The sequence below is a fragment of the Zootoca vivipara genome, chromosome 1, assembly GCF_965207765.1.
Source record: "Zootoca vivipara chromosome 1, rZooViv2.hap1.1, whole genome shotgun sequence".
NCBI classification, from domain to species: domain Eukaryota; kingdom Metazoa; phylum Chordata; class Lepidosauria; order Squamata; family Lacertidae; genus Zootoca; species Zootoca vivipara.
This window is the reverse complement of record NC_142582.1, coordinates 51,011,189-51,028,981: the sequence shown is the minus strand read 5'-3', so window position 1 is coordinate 51,028,981 and position 17,793 is coordinate 51,011,189. Positions and strand designations below refer to the sequence as shown.

General features: G+C 48.4%; 1 protein-coding gene across 5 annotated transcripts in view; it reads right to left on the bottom strand.

The window, feature by feature from the left end:
* ASIC4 (acid sensing ion channel subunit family member 4) overlaps positions 1-17,793 on the bottom strand; it is a 262,965-nt gene that overhangs the window by 100,004 nt on the left and 145,168 nt on the right. For 3 of the 5 annotated variants that reach the window (XM_060277950.2, XM_035126707.3, XM_088653078.1), the window contains exon 1: positions 6,131-6,996. The exons of the other annotated variants lie outside the window; for them this stretch is intronic. In XM_060277950.2, the coding sequence (XP_060133933.2) occupies positions 6,131-6,706 (576 nt within the window). In that variant the 5' untranslated portion in view covers positions 6,707-6,996. Of the gene's footprint in view, positions 1-6,130; positions 6,997-17,793 lie in introns of those variants that run through there. 5 annotated transcript variants of the gene reach the window in all.

Sequence of the window (17,793 nt, the reverse complement as noted above, 5' to 3'; positions counted from 1 at the left end):
CTCCATGCCACTGATGAAGCAGATATTGTGCTGCAACAAATTTGTTAAGTCTGTAAAGCGACATTTATCATTTTTGCTACAACACCTCAAACACAGCGAGCCTTCAGGAATATGTCAGCATTAGCACAAGACAAGATGGTGACCTTGAACCAGTCACTCTCTTGCAACCTAACCTACATCACAGGGTTGCCGTGAGGATAAATTGGGTTGGGAAGACTAGGAGAACCATCTATGTTGCCATGAGCTCCTTGGAAGGAAGGAGGAATGCATAATAGAGAAGCAAATCCACAGCTCAGTGATAGAACATCTGCTTTGCATTCAGAAGGTCTCAGGTTCAATCTCCAGCAACTCCATATGGGGTTGGGAGAGTCTCCTTGCTTGGAATCCCAGAGAGCTGCTGCCAATCAGTGTAGGCAATACTGAGTTAGATACAAGATACAATACTGACTTGGTACAAGACTGCTTCCTATGTTGCTAAGCAAACATCAAATTGGATGGGATATGGAGATGTCATCTGCAACAGATGCAGACACTACTCTGTGCCAGCTTTGGGGCTAGCAAGGGAACTCTAGAGAAGAGGCAGTGCAGCCAGCATGACAAAGCACAGTGTGGCAATGATAGCTCCTTAAGCCATCAGAGGACAGTACATTTGCTAATGATGCAATCTGCAATGGGGGTGAAGAGAAAGAGATGGTGGAGAGGCAAGAGGGCTCAAGAAAGGAAGGATGGCCCCTGTGTGCAGAGGCAGCTCCCAGCCCTACCTTTTCCCTCTGCAAGACGCCAAAATGCATGGGTTGCCAACAGGTCCCCCCAAAGCTCCACTCCAAATGCATGACACAGGCCACATAAAGCCAACTGCTTGTTTAAAAAAGCAGAACTTGCATCTGCCCACTCTTACATCCTTTTGGGATTTGTTCCCTCCTCAGGCAGACCCATGTCCTTTCTGCTGGCAGGAAGCAGTCCATCCCCTCTTTCTCCCCCTCTGCCACCTACCTCCCAACTACAAGCCACCGACACTAGCGGAACTGCTTGGGACTGCCTGCAGCCTCCTTTTCTCACTTCTCTCCATTGTGCGGGCTGGGGTTAGGGAAATGGATTGCGAGGCTGCCTCTGAACAGTGGTGGCCGGGGAGCTGCACCAATGGGGAGGCAGGAGGTGGCAGGTGGAGGGGGAGGCGGCGCAGGGAACTCATTTACCCAGAGTAAAAATAGGCTGGAAAATGTGACATTTATTAAGTACGATTGTGGAGGAAAGGTCATCGCCAGCCCCAGCACCGAGACGGGGTGCCACTGATTATACAGCTGGGGAACGAGGCGGCAAAGCCAGGCTGAGCAACAGCAATTTGGGGGAGGGTGTGTGTGTGTGTGTGTGTGTGTGAGAGAGAGAGAGAGAGAGAGAGAGAGAGAGAGAGAGAGAGAGAGAGAGAGAGAGAGAGAGAAAGGAAGAAAGAAAGAAAGAAAGAAAGAAAGAAAGAAAGAAAGAAAGAGAGAGAGAGAGAGAGAGAGAGAACACACACATGTGTTCTTTTGTACTTTGAGGCCACAGTCCACCAGGCAGGGATCCCTGCTGTGTAAAGACAGGGATGCCTTAGGATCAATATCTGCCTACAATCTCTGACCCTGGGCTCATTCTCACCTCTAAACGCCCTGAGTTCCAGGCAAGGAACCACTTTGGAGAAGCTGAAGCAAAGCAGTTTAGTGGAGGAAGTACCCTCACATCCACAAAGCCATCTGAAAATGTAGACCTGCATGAAAGTCCTCTCTTAGGCAGCACTTTTAAATCAGGATCACAGCCCTTTCTGCTCTCCCTGTGGTATCTCATCCACACATCGTCCTCCTGTAATTCTTGGGATGATTTGCAAGACACAACTGCAGCATTTTTACTGTCTGCACACCCACGTCACCTTTCCCTCCACAAACACATACACACACACTACTCCAATCTCCCTACCGGTGGCTACAGCTCAGAGACTCTGCTATTCCCATGGAGAGTTGCCTTCCAAATGCCCCACAAATTCCCCAGGACTGAAGAAAAGAGACTTGATCTGATGGGAAATAGAAACAACCAATACTTAGGAACCTTCCCCAGAATGCTTCCCCCTCCCCACAAAAAAAGGATGGTAAGATTGGCAGCAAGGGATTTAAAATAATAAGAAATAGAGGAGGAGGAGGAGGAGGAGGAGGAGGAGGAGGAGGAGGAGGAGAAGAAGAAGAAGAAGAAGAAGAAGAAGAAGAAGAAGAAGAAGAAGAAGACCACCTTTGACATCGATTCCAATTTTTTAGAAATGCATTAGCCTCCCCTCCAAGTGCTGGAAGAGGAACCCCTGCAGAGCAGGTGCCAGCTGGGTAATTGTTCTTCTGAGTGTGCACACTGGTGTGCCTGAGCATATCCCCCTCCTGTGGATCTGCACAAGCTTCCATTGCCCCCCCTGTCCTCACAGAGCAAAGCCCCTCCCAATCACTTCCTTCTGCCCCCCCTTCATAACCGCACCTCTTATCCTTGAAAAGCTCTTTGCACCTTGCACTCCTTTACATAAACATATGCGGGAAAGGGCCCAAAATTTTAGGGCCAGCATTGATGGGAAGCTGCAGACCACCTGCCCTGTAAATAGGGGGCTGTCCCTGGCAGCCCTAGGATAGGACCCCCTCTGCTTATGGACAATGGAGTCCAGATCCACTCGTAACAGCCAAGGTAGGGCAAACTGAGCCACAAAGCGTCAGGTCCAGCACAAGTGGCTGGTTAGGGGGGCTTCTACTGCAGCCTGATGACTAGTGCCGAAGGAGTTAACTGCCCATCCCATTTTTGCCCAGAGGCAAGTGCCGATGACCCCTCCACGCCCCCTCCCCCTGTGCAGACACTGGGGAAGGAGAGGGCCTGGAGCAGAACATGCCAATCCCTGCCTCCCACCCACCCTGCTCAGCTGGTGCAAGGGAAGGACACAAGGCTGCTGGGGAATCTCCTGCCCAGCAGAGGACAAAGAGCCAATTGATTTTCTCTGCACAATTCAAGCGATGGAAGGGGGGGGCTGTTCTTGAGCCGAAGGTGCAGGGTTCACACACACACATTCAGCGGCCATCACTGCAGGCAAGGTGGTGGAGGAGAAAGACGTTCCCTGTGTGCATAGCCCACTCACCAAGGCAAGTCCTCCCAACTACCCACCCAGCTCCAACAGAGCAGAGGGTGCCCAGGAGTTGGGGCCGATGCGGGGAGAGGCTCGCTGCTGCGGCTCAGCAAACAACCCACCAAGATTTACTACGCTTGCCGGGCTTTACTGCACACGAGATGCTTACGCTGGGGAATCTTCCCGGCGGCCCCTTAATTTGCCGTCCCATAAAGAATGTGGATTTGTGACGCTAAATAGAGGGAGATCATTTACCGAGCGCGGCTCTTACTTACAGAATCTTTAAAGGGGATTCATCATGCGATGCAACGACGCGAGCGGCAGGCAGCTCAGCAGCCCGAGAGAGAGCAGCCACAGCGAGGGTAGGCGCTGGTGGCAGCTCCTTCCAAAAGAGAACTGTGACTATGTTTGCCTCCTCAGGGGCCCTCTGAACCACACGGTCACTTAGTCCCTAATTTCTACACACCCACCCCACCCCACAAACGCCCCATTTCCCTTCGTTTTTGTGGATTCCTCAGAATCCAGAGCTGCAACTGCTGAAACTGGTTAAAAGCAGAGATCAGGACTATCCCAAGCTACTAACAAAACCAGCCCCAAAGTGAATATTTAGGTCCTGTTCCCCCACCCCGCTGCCCTTCAAGTGTGCTGCCCCCAAGGGGCCATCGCAGGATATCCCTCCTGAAACCACACGCATCAAAGCAATGACTTTGGCACTGGGTACCCACTGGAGGGGCATCCCCCATCTATCAATATTCCCCACTCTTGCAGGAAAACCTGCTTCCTTGCATAATGGGCCACCACTGCCTGCATTTCTGTGTACTGGGCCAGAATTTAGCATGCTGGAGGGGGGAATTCCCCGAAGCTTCCATTTAACAATAAAAAAGCAAGTTTCTAGCCCTCGAAGAGACAAAAATCTTGTTTGAAAATGTGGGCAATTTCTAGTGAAATTCTGGGGTCCATGACAACTTATGTGGGAGAATTGTGACTGGGTTTTCCAACATTTATTTATTTGCATTTGTTTGCTTGCTTCCTTGATTTTTTACTAAAATGCAGTCACAGGGGACTGCCAGTTCCTTCAGCAGTGGGAAGGGAAGGGGGGTGCTTAACCCTTCCTTGCTGCATCATTTTTTTGCTGAAAAATCCTTTCTTCCTGAACTGCTGTTTGTCCTGCATTTTTCCTTAATGGAGCAAACAGCAGGTGTGGATCAAGAAAACAACATAGGGAAGGGGAATATTAAACACCCCCATCCTGCTGCTCCAAAGAAAAGCCCTCTGTAGCTACATTCCAGTAAGGGCAGCAGCAAAAAGGTTACAAAGTCAAGAGGTGTGCAGTGGTACTTAGAGCAGGATTTCCAGGGGTTACAGCTTCATTTGTCCAATATTTACAGACTGCAGAATATTCTCAGTGTTGATTTTGAGCAAAAAAAAAAATTTGAACTGTGAGTGCAGCACAGACCCTTGTAACTTAGAGAGTCTCTTGCATTCTGACACAGCCTGCAAGGGGTTCATGCGACTAAGGACAGCAGACAACCCCTGTCAACTGTGGGGCAGGTTTCGCATAGGGCCCAGGGGAGGTGTGGTGTGCTCCTGGGTCCTGAGCCGTGTGTTTCCTCTGGGTCTGCCATACCAGACATGCACCCCTATAGCAGTGTTTGGGACAAGAAAGTACATCTGTGGCAGGCCCTGGCAAGGAAGGTGGTCTTTAGATCCACTTGGCGTGCGTGCTCATGCATGGCCCTGGCTTCTCTCTTCTCAGCCTCACCTTCTAAGCTTCTCCCTGCCCTGCACCACCCTCCCCTCCCCTCCCACCCGCCCCTCCGCACAGAGTGATCAGAAGGCGAAGCAGCCTCCAATGTCCGCAGGAGAGAAGCAGCTCATTTCCAGAGTCATTATGGTCTGAAAAGGGTCCCATCAGGTATTCCGCCCGCTCAGCACATTTATTTCCCCAAACCACAGCGGGGATTTGTGATTTTCAGACTCAATATTAGAGCAAGCGCGGGGCCAGCTCATTCCACCCGGCGGGAAGCCTCCCTGATAGTGCAGGCACAGCCATGCCAGCAAAAGTGCCATGAAGAGGAAGGTGGAGTGGTTGCTGTGCCACCCTGACTGGGACCGTGACAGTGCCACCATAGGCACCAAGCTGGGGGGGGGGGGCACAGTCTGCTTGGAACTGGGGAAAGAGCGGCATCTCTGAGGATACAGAAGACAAAATCTTGGAACCACCAAGTGTAGCCAGCACTGCCCAGGGAGCTCCCATCTTCTCCAAGCACCTGGAGAGCTTGTGGCAAGCATGCGGGAACCTGCAAACCCCCAGAGACTGTTGGACTCCAGCTCCCCTCCACCCCAGCCAGCTGGGCCAATGGTCAGGGATGATGGGAGTCCAACACCTGGAGGGCCACAGGTTCCCCATCCCTGACTTACAGCTTCCCTCATATAACTTACTGGGTTATCCCCTCCTCGTCTCATGCTACTCTAGCAAGATAAAAAGAATTGCCCAGACCAGAAGTGGGCATTTCCTTTAGTGCCCGATCTGCTTATCTCCATGCCTCTTTTTCCCTCATATGTCTTACATACAGCTGTATTCCCTGCCTGCATGTTACCTGACGCACCTGGTGTCTCATCACCCATGCTCTAGAGCTGTTCATGGGCCACAAAATCTGCTCTTTAGGGAAGGACCACAGCTCACTGTCAGTCGTGGCAGAGCATCTGCTTTGCACACAAAAGGTCCCACATCCAATCTCAGCCATCTCCAGGTAGGGCTGGGAAAGACTTCCTCTCTGAAACTCTGGAGAGCCGCTGCCTGTCAGTGTAGACAATACTAAGCTAGGCAGACCAAGTGTCTCAACTGGATATAAGGCAGTTTCCTATATTATTGTACTTTCTCCCACAGCGAAACTTGAGGCGCAAACTCAACCTAAGCATAAACATGGGTACCAGCAATGCATTCATTCCAACCAGTGTTTGACGGAAGGGCCTAGAGAGCGCAGGAAAGGCACAATGAGTACTCACCACCGTGAAGTTTCCCGCAGAGCAGTTCTCACCGCTGAAGCTGCAGTTCTTGAGCATGTCCTCAAGCTGGTGCCCAGTGCGGTTGACAATATCGGCCATGTCAGGGTCGGGGTAGAGCAGGTCAGAGGCCTTGTGTCCATCACGGTCCTTGGGCGGCAGCCCAGTCATGTTGGCCAGGTGGAAGATGTCGGCGTCGGTAAGGGCCGAGTGGCGGAAGCGGTTGATGTTGCAGATGGTCACAGCTGGGAATATCATCTTCTGGGTCGCCTCCTCGTCCAGGGTGGTGACGTGCGGGTGCTCCAGGTAGAAGAGCGCTGACCGGGCCGCCTGGTACAGGAAGAAGGCCAGGGAGGCGACAAATGCGAGCGCCCAGAGAGCCTGGCGGACCCCCAGCTGCCCTGGGCGGCAAATGTGGCCCAGGCCGTGCAGGGTGCTGGCCCCGGCAAAGGCGGCCAGGTCACGGTGGTGTGGCTGGCTGGGCTCCTCTAGCAAGCTCTCCTTGTCCCCTTCCTCTTTCGCCGCCTGCTTCTCATCCTCCTCTGCAAATTTGATTTTGCAGACAATCTCAATCGGCATCTGTGCTGAGGCACCAGGCAGCACGCTACCCCCCCAGCGAGGGGAGGCAGCGGGAGCCTGGGGTGCCCGGCACCGGCCGCTCTCCCTTGGCTGCTGCAGGACGCCCCTAAATTAGTAAACCCAGCTGAGGAGGTGAAGCAGGAACGGGGAGCCTGGCCCAGCCTCTTGGGAGCTCCCGGACGGAGGGCTCTGCCTCTGTGCCTTGTCTCACTAGTGATCTCCTTGTGCTTCCGTCCGCTTATCTGCACAAGCCCAGCTGTCAGATCTGCCCGCCGCTGCCGCCGCTCCCTGTACCGCTGTGTGTGCCGCTGCCGCTCCTCTGCACACCCGGTTAAGACCCCACCAGATACAGGCAGCATTTAGGCATCGTGTGCTAATAAAATCCAGGGGATACTTAATAATTCAAGGCATGTCAACATTATTTCATCCTCAAATAAAAAAAAAAAAGAGGGAGAAGGAGGGAGGAAGAAGCGGGGGAAGCTCGCGAAAGACAGGCAAGCGGCAAGGAGGAAGGAAGGAAGGAAGGAAGAGCCGGGCAGCGGGAGCCTCTTCGCTCTCTGGAGCCACCACTCCAAAGTGATGCTGGAGCCACTTGTTTGAATCGCTTGTAAGCTGGCAAAGTCTGTGCCAAGGAAAGGAGGCAGCACAAGGCAGCCTCTGCTGGGGTTGCTGCTGCTCAGGGCTGCTCAAGCTCTTCAGGCAGGGCAGGTTTTTTCTCTCTCTCTCTCTCTGCCTGCCACCCACTTCCTCCAAGTGAGTACCCCTTGCTAGTGCCCAAGGCAGCTGCCCATTGACAGCTCCCCGCCTAATTCCTACCTTCCTCCATTTCCGCTGATCTGAAAACCTGCTCGCTAAAGATGCAAAGATGCAAAAGGAAAGCAAAGGAAAACGAGAGAGGGGAGGAAAAAGTTGAGAGAGGGAAGAAGACGACAAGAGGACTGCGTTCCTCCCGCGTCGTCGGCTGGTGCTCGGGTCCAACGGGCAGAGACGGCACAACAACCCCCTACACGCACACGCTCTCACACGCAATACACCCCCCCCCGCCCGCAGGCTCCAGGGCTGACTAATTGGAGAAGGAGCGGCCAAAGAGGGGGAGCGGAAACGAGGAGACGCCCCCTCCTCCCATCGATCCCGCTCCCCACGGAACAAACAAGAGGCAAAAAGTGAAAGGCTTATTGATCGGAGGGAGGGAGCGCAGCTGCTGGGGATTAGGGCAGGAGCAGGCGTGCGGGGCGCGGGTGTGCAGGGTAGAGAGGAGCGGGTGCGTGTGTGTGTGGTGTGTGCTTTCTGGAGGAAAATGAAGGCTGCGCAGCCGGGACCGCGGCACTGCCCAGACCCAGCCTGCAGCGCAGCCGCTTTCCCTGCACCATTGATTCCCTCCAGTCCCGTTTGCTTAGGAGGCAGTTCTAATTGCTTTTGCAAAAGGGTCTGTTTGCCGCGGCCGCCTCCTCCCCGCTTCTGCCTGGCAAAGTGGAATCAGGGCCAGGGAAAACCCCCACCGGGCACCGGCAACTGAAGCTGGCGCGGGACCAGGAAGGCCGAGCAGAGGAGGCCTGGGGGTGCCCCGGCCGCCCCCAGCAGGCAGAGCGGGACAAGACTGCGAGGGGAGCGCGGGGAGCAGTGCGGCCTAGTTGGTGGGGCGGCGTCCAGGAAAGACAAACACGCCAACTCTGCCCAGTTGAGGAAGCGCCGGCGGACACGGGCTCCGGAGAGCCTCAAGCCAGCAAAGTTCTTGCCCGCAAGCCGAACTACACGCGCTGCGCTCGCTGCGAAGCCGCCCTCTTGCGGAGCCAGGCCATCGGCCCATTTAGCTCCGCCGCCGCCGGCTCTCGGTGGCTTCTGGCAGTTGCTCAGCTAGGGAGATCCGGGGGTTGCTCCCGGAGACCCTTCTGCACGCCAAGCGCGTGTACTCTCAACTGTGAGGAAGTGATCCCCAACCACCCGCAGCTTGGTTGGGGCAAAACCCGAGTCCGACTTCCCTGAGAAAGGGATGTTGTTGTTGTTTGGGGGGGGGGGCGAGCAGCGGCGGAAAGCACGCCTTGCGAGGAGACAGGAACCGCGCGGACTCTCGCACCCAAACACGCGCCCCTCTCGCAGTCGGAAGCCACGCGGCACTGCCACCCCCGCCCCGAGGCTCAGCCGGTCACAGCGACCTTCACTCCGCCCGGCCGATGCCAGCGGGCAAATCCGGACCCAGGAGCGCCACGCTCACACGCCTTCGATCCCTGCAATCGACTGGCACGGAATACACACGTCCCTCCCGCGGGTCAATACGGAAGGACAGGTCTCTCCTGGCTGAGCAGCGGGCGCTGATCGATGCCCAGAGCGGAAGGCCAAGGTGGCTCCAGGCCAGCGGGAGGAGGAGGAGTGGGCGACGGGGGCGACGGACCGGGGACGGGGCGGGAAACCTCCTATTAATATTAACAGGAGAGGGCGGGGGTCCTAAATCAATGGGTTGGGGCGGAGGGACGCACCGCCCCCCCCCTGCCCGGACTGCTCAAGTTTATTTATTGGAGGCCACATTCAGATAACCAGAAAGAGTCTGGTTCAGAGGCGGGGAGCAGGCGGGGGTCCCTTCTCTGGCCTCCCCGGCTCCGAATTCCTTAACGCCGATGAGTTAACCCTTAGCACTCTTTAATCACTCTGCCTTATCACAGCCGCGTTAAACAATGCATTTCTTCCATCCATTCAACGTTTGCGAAAATTCTAGTCCGTGAATGCCAAGTACGGTGTCAGGAGGTGATAGAGGCGATTAATCAATGCAGAGACGGAAGAAAGACAGAAAGATTCGGGTGAGGGTTGCATCCACTGCTAGGATGCTGCCTGGAAAGCGGGGGGGGGGGTAGACGGGAAGAACGGGTGATGCAGACTCCTTTACATGCTGCTCTCTCCCCACCCCCGCCCCAAATTCTTCCTTCCTTCTTTGGAACCCACATTCATTTATTCATTATATTTCTATGCTGCTTTTAACTCAGATGGGTCACAAAGCATCTAACAAACAGTAAATAATAACATAATAAACATCACAACGTTAAGTCATATAAAATAATTAACAAATCATCAGTAAAACAACTACAAATCAGTAGAACAATCACCTTCTATTTACCAAACAACTAAAAAAATAGGGTAAGCAGCACAACCACTAGAAAAGTCACATTATAAAATTCACAAAGCATTACAGCACTCATAATCCACACAAAAATACCAACAACATAAACTAACAACCAAAAACAAACTAAATACTGTTTGTTTAAGACCGATGGTCTAGACTGAGGGTCTAGATTCTTCTGTACTCACAAGCAAAAATTTAAATTTTGCTGTTAATACACTTATTTTGTTCAAAAGCAGTTCGGTACAAAAAAAGCTATTTAAAAATACAGGGAATGTGCTTTCAGCAACAACTGGTGGGAAAAGGCAGGCTACATCTTTTCCTTTGGGCTGGTGGAAGTAGGAGGTGAGACAATACAGTAGATGGCAAAATGTCACCACACATGTAAAAAAACAAACCCAAAAATGCCTACCCACACTATGTACTTCAGTGGATCCTCCTCCTATCAGATTATTCAGAGATTGGGAAAACCCAAATTTAGCAGGGAGAAGTGCAGGATGCCACTTAGGGTTCATCCACACATCCATTTGTCCAACTGGATCCATGGGTCCAAGTGGCTATGCCTTTGCCCCATCTCTTTCCCCTAGTGCTGAATTATTATTTTATTATTATTATTTGAATTTATATACCACCCTGTACCTGGAGGTCTCAGGGTGGTTCACAGAAAAGATCACAATATATAAAATCAAAATAAAAACAATAACCCAATAACACCCCCTGGATCTTGCCAGCAAAAGGGCTAAACGTTCCCTGCTGACCGAGCATCCCATAGCAAGAGGAGGCAGTATCCTCAAACAGGCATTGTGAAGCATAAACATGCCCCACTTTAATAGCAGCCGTGCCTTACCATTTCCCAGAGATTGAGAGTGATGAAGTAGCAAGCCAGTAGCAGGTGAAAAGGCATGCAGATGGCAGATAAAGATTTCAATTTTATTTTAATTTTAAGGAAATATTAAGTAACCCAGCTTTAAGCCTGACAAGGTAGTAACTCTGCTCCCCCTGTGCTGACTCAGGCAGAGCTGCTCCCCTGGGTGACATCCTTGCCCCATCATGACTGTGGGCAGGTGGCAGCAGCAATGAATTAGAAGCCACCCTGGAAGCTCCCTGCTCCCTGGATCCTGGCCCCATCCTGGTGAAGCTGGAACGACGTCCCTTTCCCAGGTCCCTCTTCTGCCCTGGTTCAGACCATGCCAGCTGCATGCTCAGCCCCATGGCTAAAGGGGCTCAAATCTGGGAGTTATCATTCATTTTGATCTAATTGAAGGCAATGTGGCTGCAGAGCCCAGCTGGTCGAAGCATGAGTCTCTCTGCTTCATGCCAAGCAGAGCCTCCTGAACCTTCGGCAGAGAGAGAGAGAGAGAGAGAAGGGTTGGTTGGTGCCCCTCCTGTAGTGCTTGTTATCACAGGCAGGTCAGGCTCTCAATGGGGGCTGTAGGCAGCACCGCTTTGGGGAGATCTGGGATGACAAGATGTCCAGTCTAATTATACATGTGCCGCCAGAGGGGCTGGTGCAGCCATCATGGTTGGTTCGTCTGCAGGCTGTTCAACTCTTTGCACAGAGAAGCCTAAGAGGAAGGAGCATGGGATGGGAGGCAGGCGTCTGCATAGCGGGGTGGGCAGCAGAGAGGGCAAGGGGGTGGGGAAGCACCCAATACATCCAGGCCACATGCAACATTAGTCAGGAAATGGGGTTTCTCTTTTTTAAAAACACCAAAAACCCACATACACCACGCAAACATTACTAGACAAACAGCACAGCTACTCTTCCAAAGAATGTGGATACAATCAAAGTGTCATGCCCAGCATGATTCAATGCAAAATAAAATTGGGGAGGGAACATGCAGTGGTTAAGTTGCCTCACATACTGTGGGTGTCCTCTTGTACTCAATCCTTTCTTCAGCCTTGCCTATTTACCTCCATCCAAGTTAATTCACCAACAAAAATCCAGTACGTACAGAGGAAAATAGAACCGGCCCAGGGCTTCACTTATGCCAGAATGCAACCTAATACTAGAGCTGAGTCTACAATAAAATTGCCTCTGGGCATACACAGGGTGCATTTCTGTCCACTGAGCAACAACAGCTTACTTACTCCCTACACCCTTAAAGAAAAATAGTGGCTGCTTACCAAGGAACTACCATACCACTGCTTAGGTTTACAGGATCATTACCAGAGTGTAGTCCTTGACACCTGTTTGAAACTAAGATATCTAAAGGACTTCACAATCCCACATGTGTCTCTTTGTGCCTTCAGTGTCAGAGGATCTTCTCTGTGTGGCACGAGACAGGGCCTCTTCAGTTATTGTGCTATGGTTCTTCTAATTTTCTTCTGCGGTGGGCCCACCTGGTCCAGTCATCACTAACTTGGCTCTTTAAGGATGCTTTTGGATGCTGACACTATGTTTTTAAGTTATGATGGTGGTGGTGGTGATGTTGTTCTAAACTGTTTTACTAGATACTGTTGTATTGCTTTATTATTATTTCTTGCTTGCATCTGCAAGCTGCACGGGGAGGAGGTCATTTGGGATCAAAAGTGCATGGTATGAAATAAGGTAAGTAAGTAAGTAAGGAAATAAATAAATAAATAAATAAATAAGTCCACCAATTATTTAAATATAATTACATCTCCTGCATGCACCCAGAACTCAGCATAACTCTAAAACAACACTGGCTAGATGTTCATTTGAATTTTATCATCCACACATCCTGAGGATGCGTCTCCAGATCTTCCCTGGAAAACTTGTTCCCAGGTCTTTCAACAGGTGCAAAGTTTATTCTAGTGTGTGCTAAATGTAAGAACTTATCCACACCTACCTTTCCTTCACTCTTTCAAGGAAAGGTCCGCACTCAAAAGCTCAGTGTCCAAATGTGACATTTTTTGTCCCAGAGTTTTCCCCGTGGAAACCCGCTCTTAAAAGCTCAATCGGAGCAAACAAAAATCTGTGGCAAACCCGAATTGACATTTACTCTGAGTGCTAAAGAGTAGGTTTTCGTGAGGAAAGTCCTGGGGCAAAAAGAACAACAACAAAAACACTCAGACAAGGAACTTTTAAGAATGGACCTGTGAGGATTTACGAATCATGTGATAAGAAGATCGCTATTTGAAGTATGGGAAAGAAACAAAGCCTTGTTAGAGACTAAGACGCCATGGTGGATCTCACCAATGGAAGTGATCATAGTGAAAAAAGTGAATATGGAAGGTGAGAGACCAACATATGAAATTTTTTTAAGACAATCGGAACAAGGTTGGAAATTGAAACCGTATGAAGAGGTTAAAGTATACTTGACGAGTTGGTTGCAATATCATCAAATTAATGATGTATTTGTGAAAGATAAAAAAATTGGTTTTGAGGAGAGAAGGTCCAAATTTCAAACAGAGCTGCTAGGTGGCAGAATAAAATTGTTGTCCAAAATGTATAATTTGCTGTTAGAGTGGTATACTAAAGATGAGTTGACAAAAGAGGTAATGATAAAATGGGCTAAGGATTTTGGGCATAATATTGAATATGATGCGTGGTTGAAATTATGGAACCAAACAATAAAATTTACAGCATGTACTGCTTTGAAAGAGAATGTTTGGAAGATGATGTATAGATGGCATTTAACTCCAGTGAAATTAGCAAAAATGTATAGAATGAGTAACAGAATGTGCTGGAAATGCAATGAAAAGGAAGGGGACTTTTATCATATGTGGTGGAAATGTGAAAAGGTTAAAGGATACTGGGAAATGATATATAATGAATTGAAAAAGATATTTAAGTATACCTTTCCCAAAAGACCAGAGGCCTTTCTGTTAGGACTGATAGGCCAAGAGATAACTAGGGAGGACAGTACCCTTTTCTTGTATGCGACAACCGCGGCGAGGACATTATTAGCCCAAAAATGGAAGACCCAGGACTTACCGACAATTGGAGACTGGCAGACAAAGATGATTGAATATGCAGAACTAGCGAGACTGACTAGCAGGATTCGAAACCAGAGGGAGACAAGGTTTCTAAGGGATTGGAGTAAATTTGTGGATTATATGGAAATGAACTGTAAAGGTTTGAAGACACTTGCAGGCGTGAAATAAATCCTACGAATTGATTTTAAAGATTAGATATAAAGGAACTGCGAGATAAGAATTGATTAGAACACCTTTTGAGGCGAGGGAGGGAAGTCAAGCTCGGCGGAGCATGTTTTTTAGGTTAAGAATAATAAGATTGGTAAAAAGAGTGATGTATGTATTTTGAATGTTTGTTTGTTTGTTTGTTTTGTATAATGTCTTAAATGTGTTTATTTGAAAATTTAATAAATAATTATATATAAAAAAAATGGACCTGTGTTTGGAAAGAACGGGGCAAAAGTAAGTTTGGATAAGCCCTAAGTCTCTCTGCAGTTTCCAATAAATAGGCTTAATGGGTAGACTTGAACATTTGCAAACCTTTTATTAGCTGAAGACATATTGCTCAGTATTTTTACATTTAAAATTGCTAAACTGCACCTTCTTTCACACATATGAATTACAGGGCAATGTACATAAAAAGACAAATAACCCTACAATATTGAAACAAGTAATAAATATCATAACCACATAATTAACTGTTCAAAAATAAAAAAAACCAGAAACTATTTAACCAGCTAGCATGGTGCTGTAGATTGGGGTAGCTGTGATGGTTGAGGCTGATGGGAAGGCGAGTCCAAAAACCTCTGGAGAATACTGTGTTGACTACCTCTGCACAAAAGCCAGGGTAAATAAAAACATATTAGCCAAAAGGAGTGCACGGTTGGTGCCTGTCATATTCACTCCAGGAAGGTATTTCAAAGCGCAGTCTTCTTCAAATATTTCTATTTCCTTCTCGGAAAACATCCAATTTCCTCTACTTTCCTTCCATCTTTCGAAGTCCAGGCAAGGGCAAACTAGAGTCAGGTATTGTGTGAAAGCGCACAACAAAGGAGTATTGATGTACAGAATATAGATGTACAGAAACACCCGGAATTCTGGCGTCAGAATTATGTAGGGAAATTCAGCACCTTTGCTCTTTCATTCCAGGGGCAGGGGAGATATAGCTGCATGACAGAGAATTTGCTTTGCAAGCAGAAGGCCCCAATTTAAATCCCTGGCATTTCCCTTTATCATAGCTGCCAAGTTATCCCTTTTTTTAAAGGGATTTTCCCTTATGCTGAATAGGCTTCCTCGTGAGAAAAGGGAAAACTTGGCAGCTATGCTTTATGCATCTTGGGTAACAGGAATGGGAAAGTTCTTAATTTGAGGCTTTAGAGAACTGCTACCAACCAGAAGGGACAATATTGGTCCAGATGATCCGAGTCAGATCACTGGTTGGCTTCACACATGTAGGTAGCAGGGAACAATGAGCAACCCCAGCAGCCTGTCTTTTGAGAAGACAGTGCAGTTTTTCTGACCCCAGTGCAAACCCAGCTCCATAGCCTGAGAAGTAGGACAACCAGTACCCTATTGCAAAGTTGCAATCCATGCACTTCACCAGCTCACATCATTAGGCTGAACACAGGGACAACATGCCCCAGAGAGGCATGTTTTGCATCTATAGAGATTATCAATGGAATGTTGGTTTTATACTTGCTCTACTGTTCAGTTGAACAGCTTGGGACCCAGATCTTCCAGAAAGACCCTTCCCCCTTTAGCAGAGGTATACTATGCTTCTTCTACAAAGGAGAAGGCTTTTTTCTGTGGTAGCACCTTGTCTTTAGAATACCCTCCCTAAGGAGGCAAGTAAGTTTTTTTTGGCACCAGGTAAAAACCCTCCGTCCAGGTATTTTAATCATAGATAATTTTTGGAATTGTGGTTCATTTGTTTGTTAGCTTTTGGTGTTTTTTTGTTCTATTTTGTTATACTTATTTGTTGGTTTAAATTGTACTCATGCTGTGTGGTTTTGTTTTATTTACATTTTTTGTAAATAACCCTTCTTTTGATGAAGGGTGGTTAAGAAATATTTTAATTAATAATAAGCCAGTGAAATTTCATTTGAATTCTCATGGAATATAAATGTATCCACATATTCATCCATCATTTGTATGTTTACCCATCCCCCCCTCCATTGTTCATTACGGTTAGTAACCGTGCTACACTTCTGGATTGTAACAATGGATCGTATTCTACTCTTGCTATGGCTCACGTGCTCATCCCACAATATGGTGTTCTTCCATTTATGAACATTCATGGCTATATCCTTTGTACTGCTGCTGCACCATTTCCTTCAGCACTATAGACAGCAAATGCTAATATTTCTCCTCCGAGACCAAAGATGTTTCCGTGCAGAGCTGTGACTTTAAGCAGAGACTGTTGAGTCTGTTACATCAGTTTCCACTGGATCACAGATTCTAAACAAGAACTTTCCAAACTGTGTGTCGCGACACATTAGTGTGACGGCTGCATTGTGTAGGTGTGTTGCGTGAATGCTTCCTGCGCTCCTCCCAGGGCTGGAAAGGGGTTAGTTTAACCTCCAGTTTGCTAGTAAAACTGAATTACTGTGTTGTGAAAATGATGCATGTCTAAAAAGTGCGTCATCAACATGAAAAGTTTTGAAAGCTGTGTTTTAAACCTTCCCAGTTAGCAACAAAAATAGAGAAACTGCCCTTCTGAGCATTCTGGCATTCTGCAGCTAGAACAGCTGAGGTCAGAGATGGTCAAACTTTTTTTCTGTTGAGCCACCCATGTTCTCTTATTGCCACCCTTTTCTCGCACCCTTTCCCCTCTATGTCTCTCTGCAATATCCCCTGTATTCTCAATTTAAGTATGTTTAACAAATTAACGTTGATTTCTAACAGATCACATAAATTACTGAATACAATACATGCATTTTGTTTACTTAGCATAAGCCAAGTTTAATTACAGTATTTTATCTTTTTTACTGGATTTGCCAACACCGTTTCTCTACAATGCATTAGAGTACTATTTTCCACTGCTATGGAAGTTACATGTGATCGCAGACTGGTCATTTCATAGGGGTAATTCTTGGGATGACTGCTAAGTCACATGATGTTCGGGTTAAGCACCAGTCAGCTTTGACTGATGGAATAGGCAGAGGTGGGTATGTTTAGGGCAACTGCAACATTAACATGAAAGGTACTGAAAGCCCAAGGCTTGTGGTTGAAATGCTGCCAACCTACAGAAAACATGGTTCATGTTTTCAATTACGGTATATTAGTGTTGAGTGAGTGTGCAATTCTGCCATGGCAAGTGTGCACCCCAAGTTTTACTACAACATTTGTCAAATATGAAGAGCCACGGGGAAACCTAGTGACAGACATGTAGATAAGTCTCACATGGAAGAATTAATGTTTAAACCAGGTGAACTATTTCCACTTCCTAGCAACATCTTTTAAAAAAGTTAATCAATAATGCCGGGCCGTCTTACATTGCAGGTATCCAGTCTTCTTCTCCCGAGTCTCCAGAATTGGGTGGCAATGATACCTAGTCTATCAAGGAGGAACCGGAAGGGAGTTTGCTTGGGGAGTGATGAGCAACTGAAAAATCCCCCCACCTGTTTTAAACCAAAATAGCATCTACCATGCCCCTACAAGCACCCTCACCAAGCCCCATATTTCTTGTTGCCCAAGGATCATAGTAAGTCCCCAAATGTTGGTGAGGAGGCACTCCCAGACCCAGGCATGTCCTCCCTGCACATTTTGAAGCAAAACCAGCGCAGGCAACAGTAAAAGGACAAAAATGGACAGAGTTATCCTGATAGAAGGCTTTATTACTCCATAATCCTAGATGTGATTTTTTTGGGGGGGGGGGGTTGATTTGCTCTCCAACTGGGAAGGGAAGGAAGCATGTGCTCTGAGAAATTGAGAGTACTATTAACAACCACTGAACAGAAGGGAATTTTTAAAACAAGTCCCTTGGGAAAGTACAGAGCACATTTCAGAACCAGCAATTTGCTATTGATAACTTTCTTCATTCTATCCTCTATCCACTCTACACCCCCCACCCCCCACACCAATGGGGTATAACTTT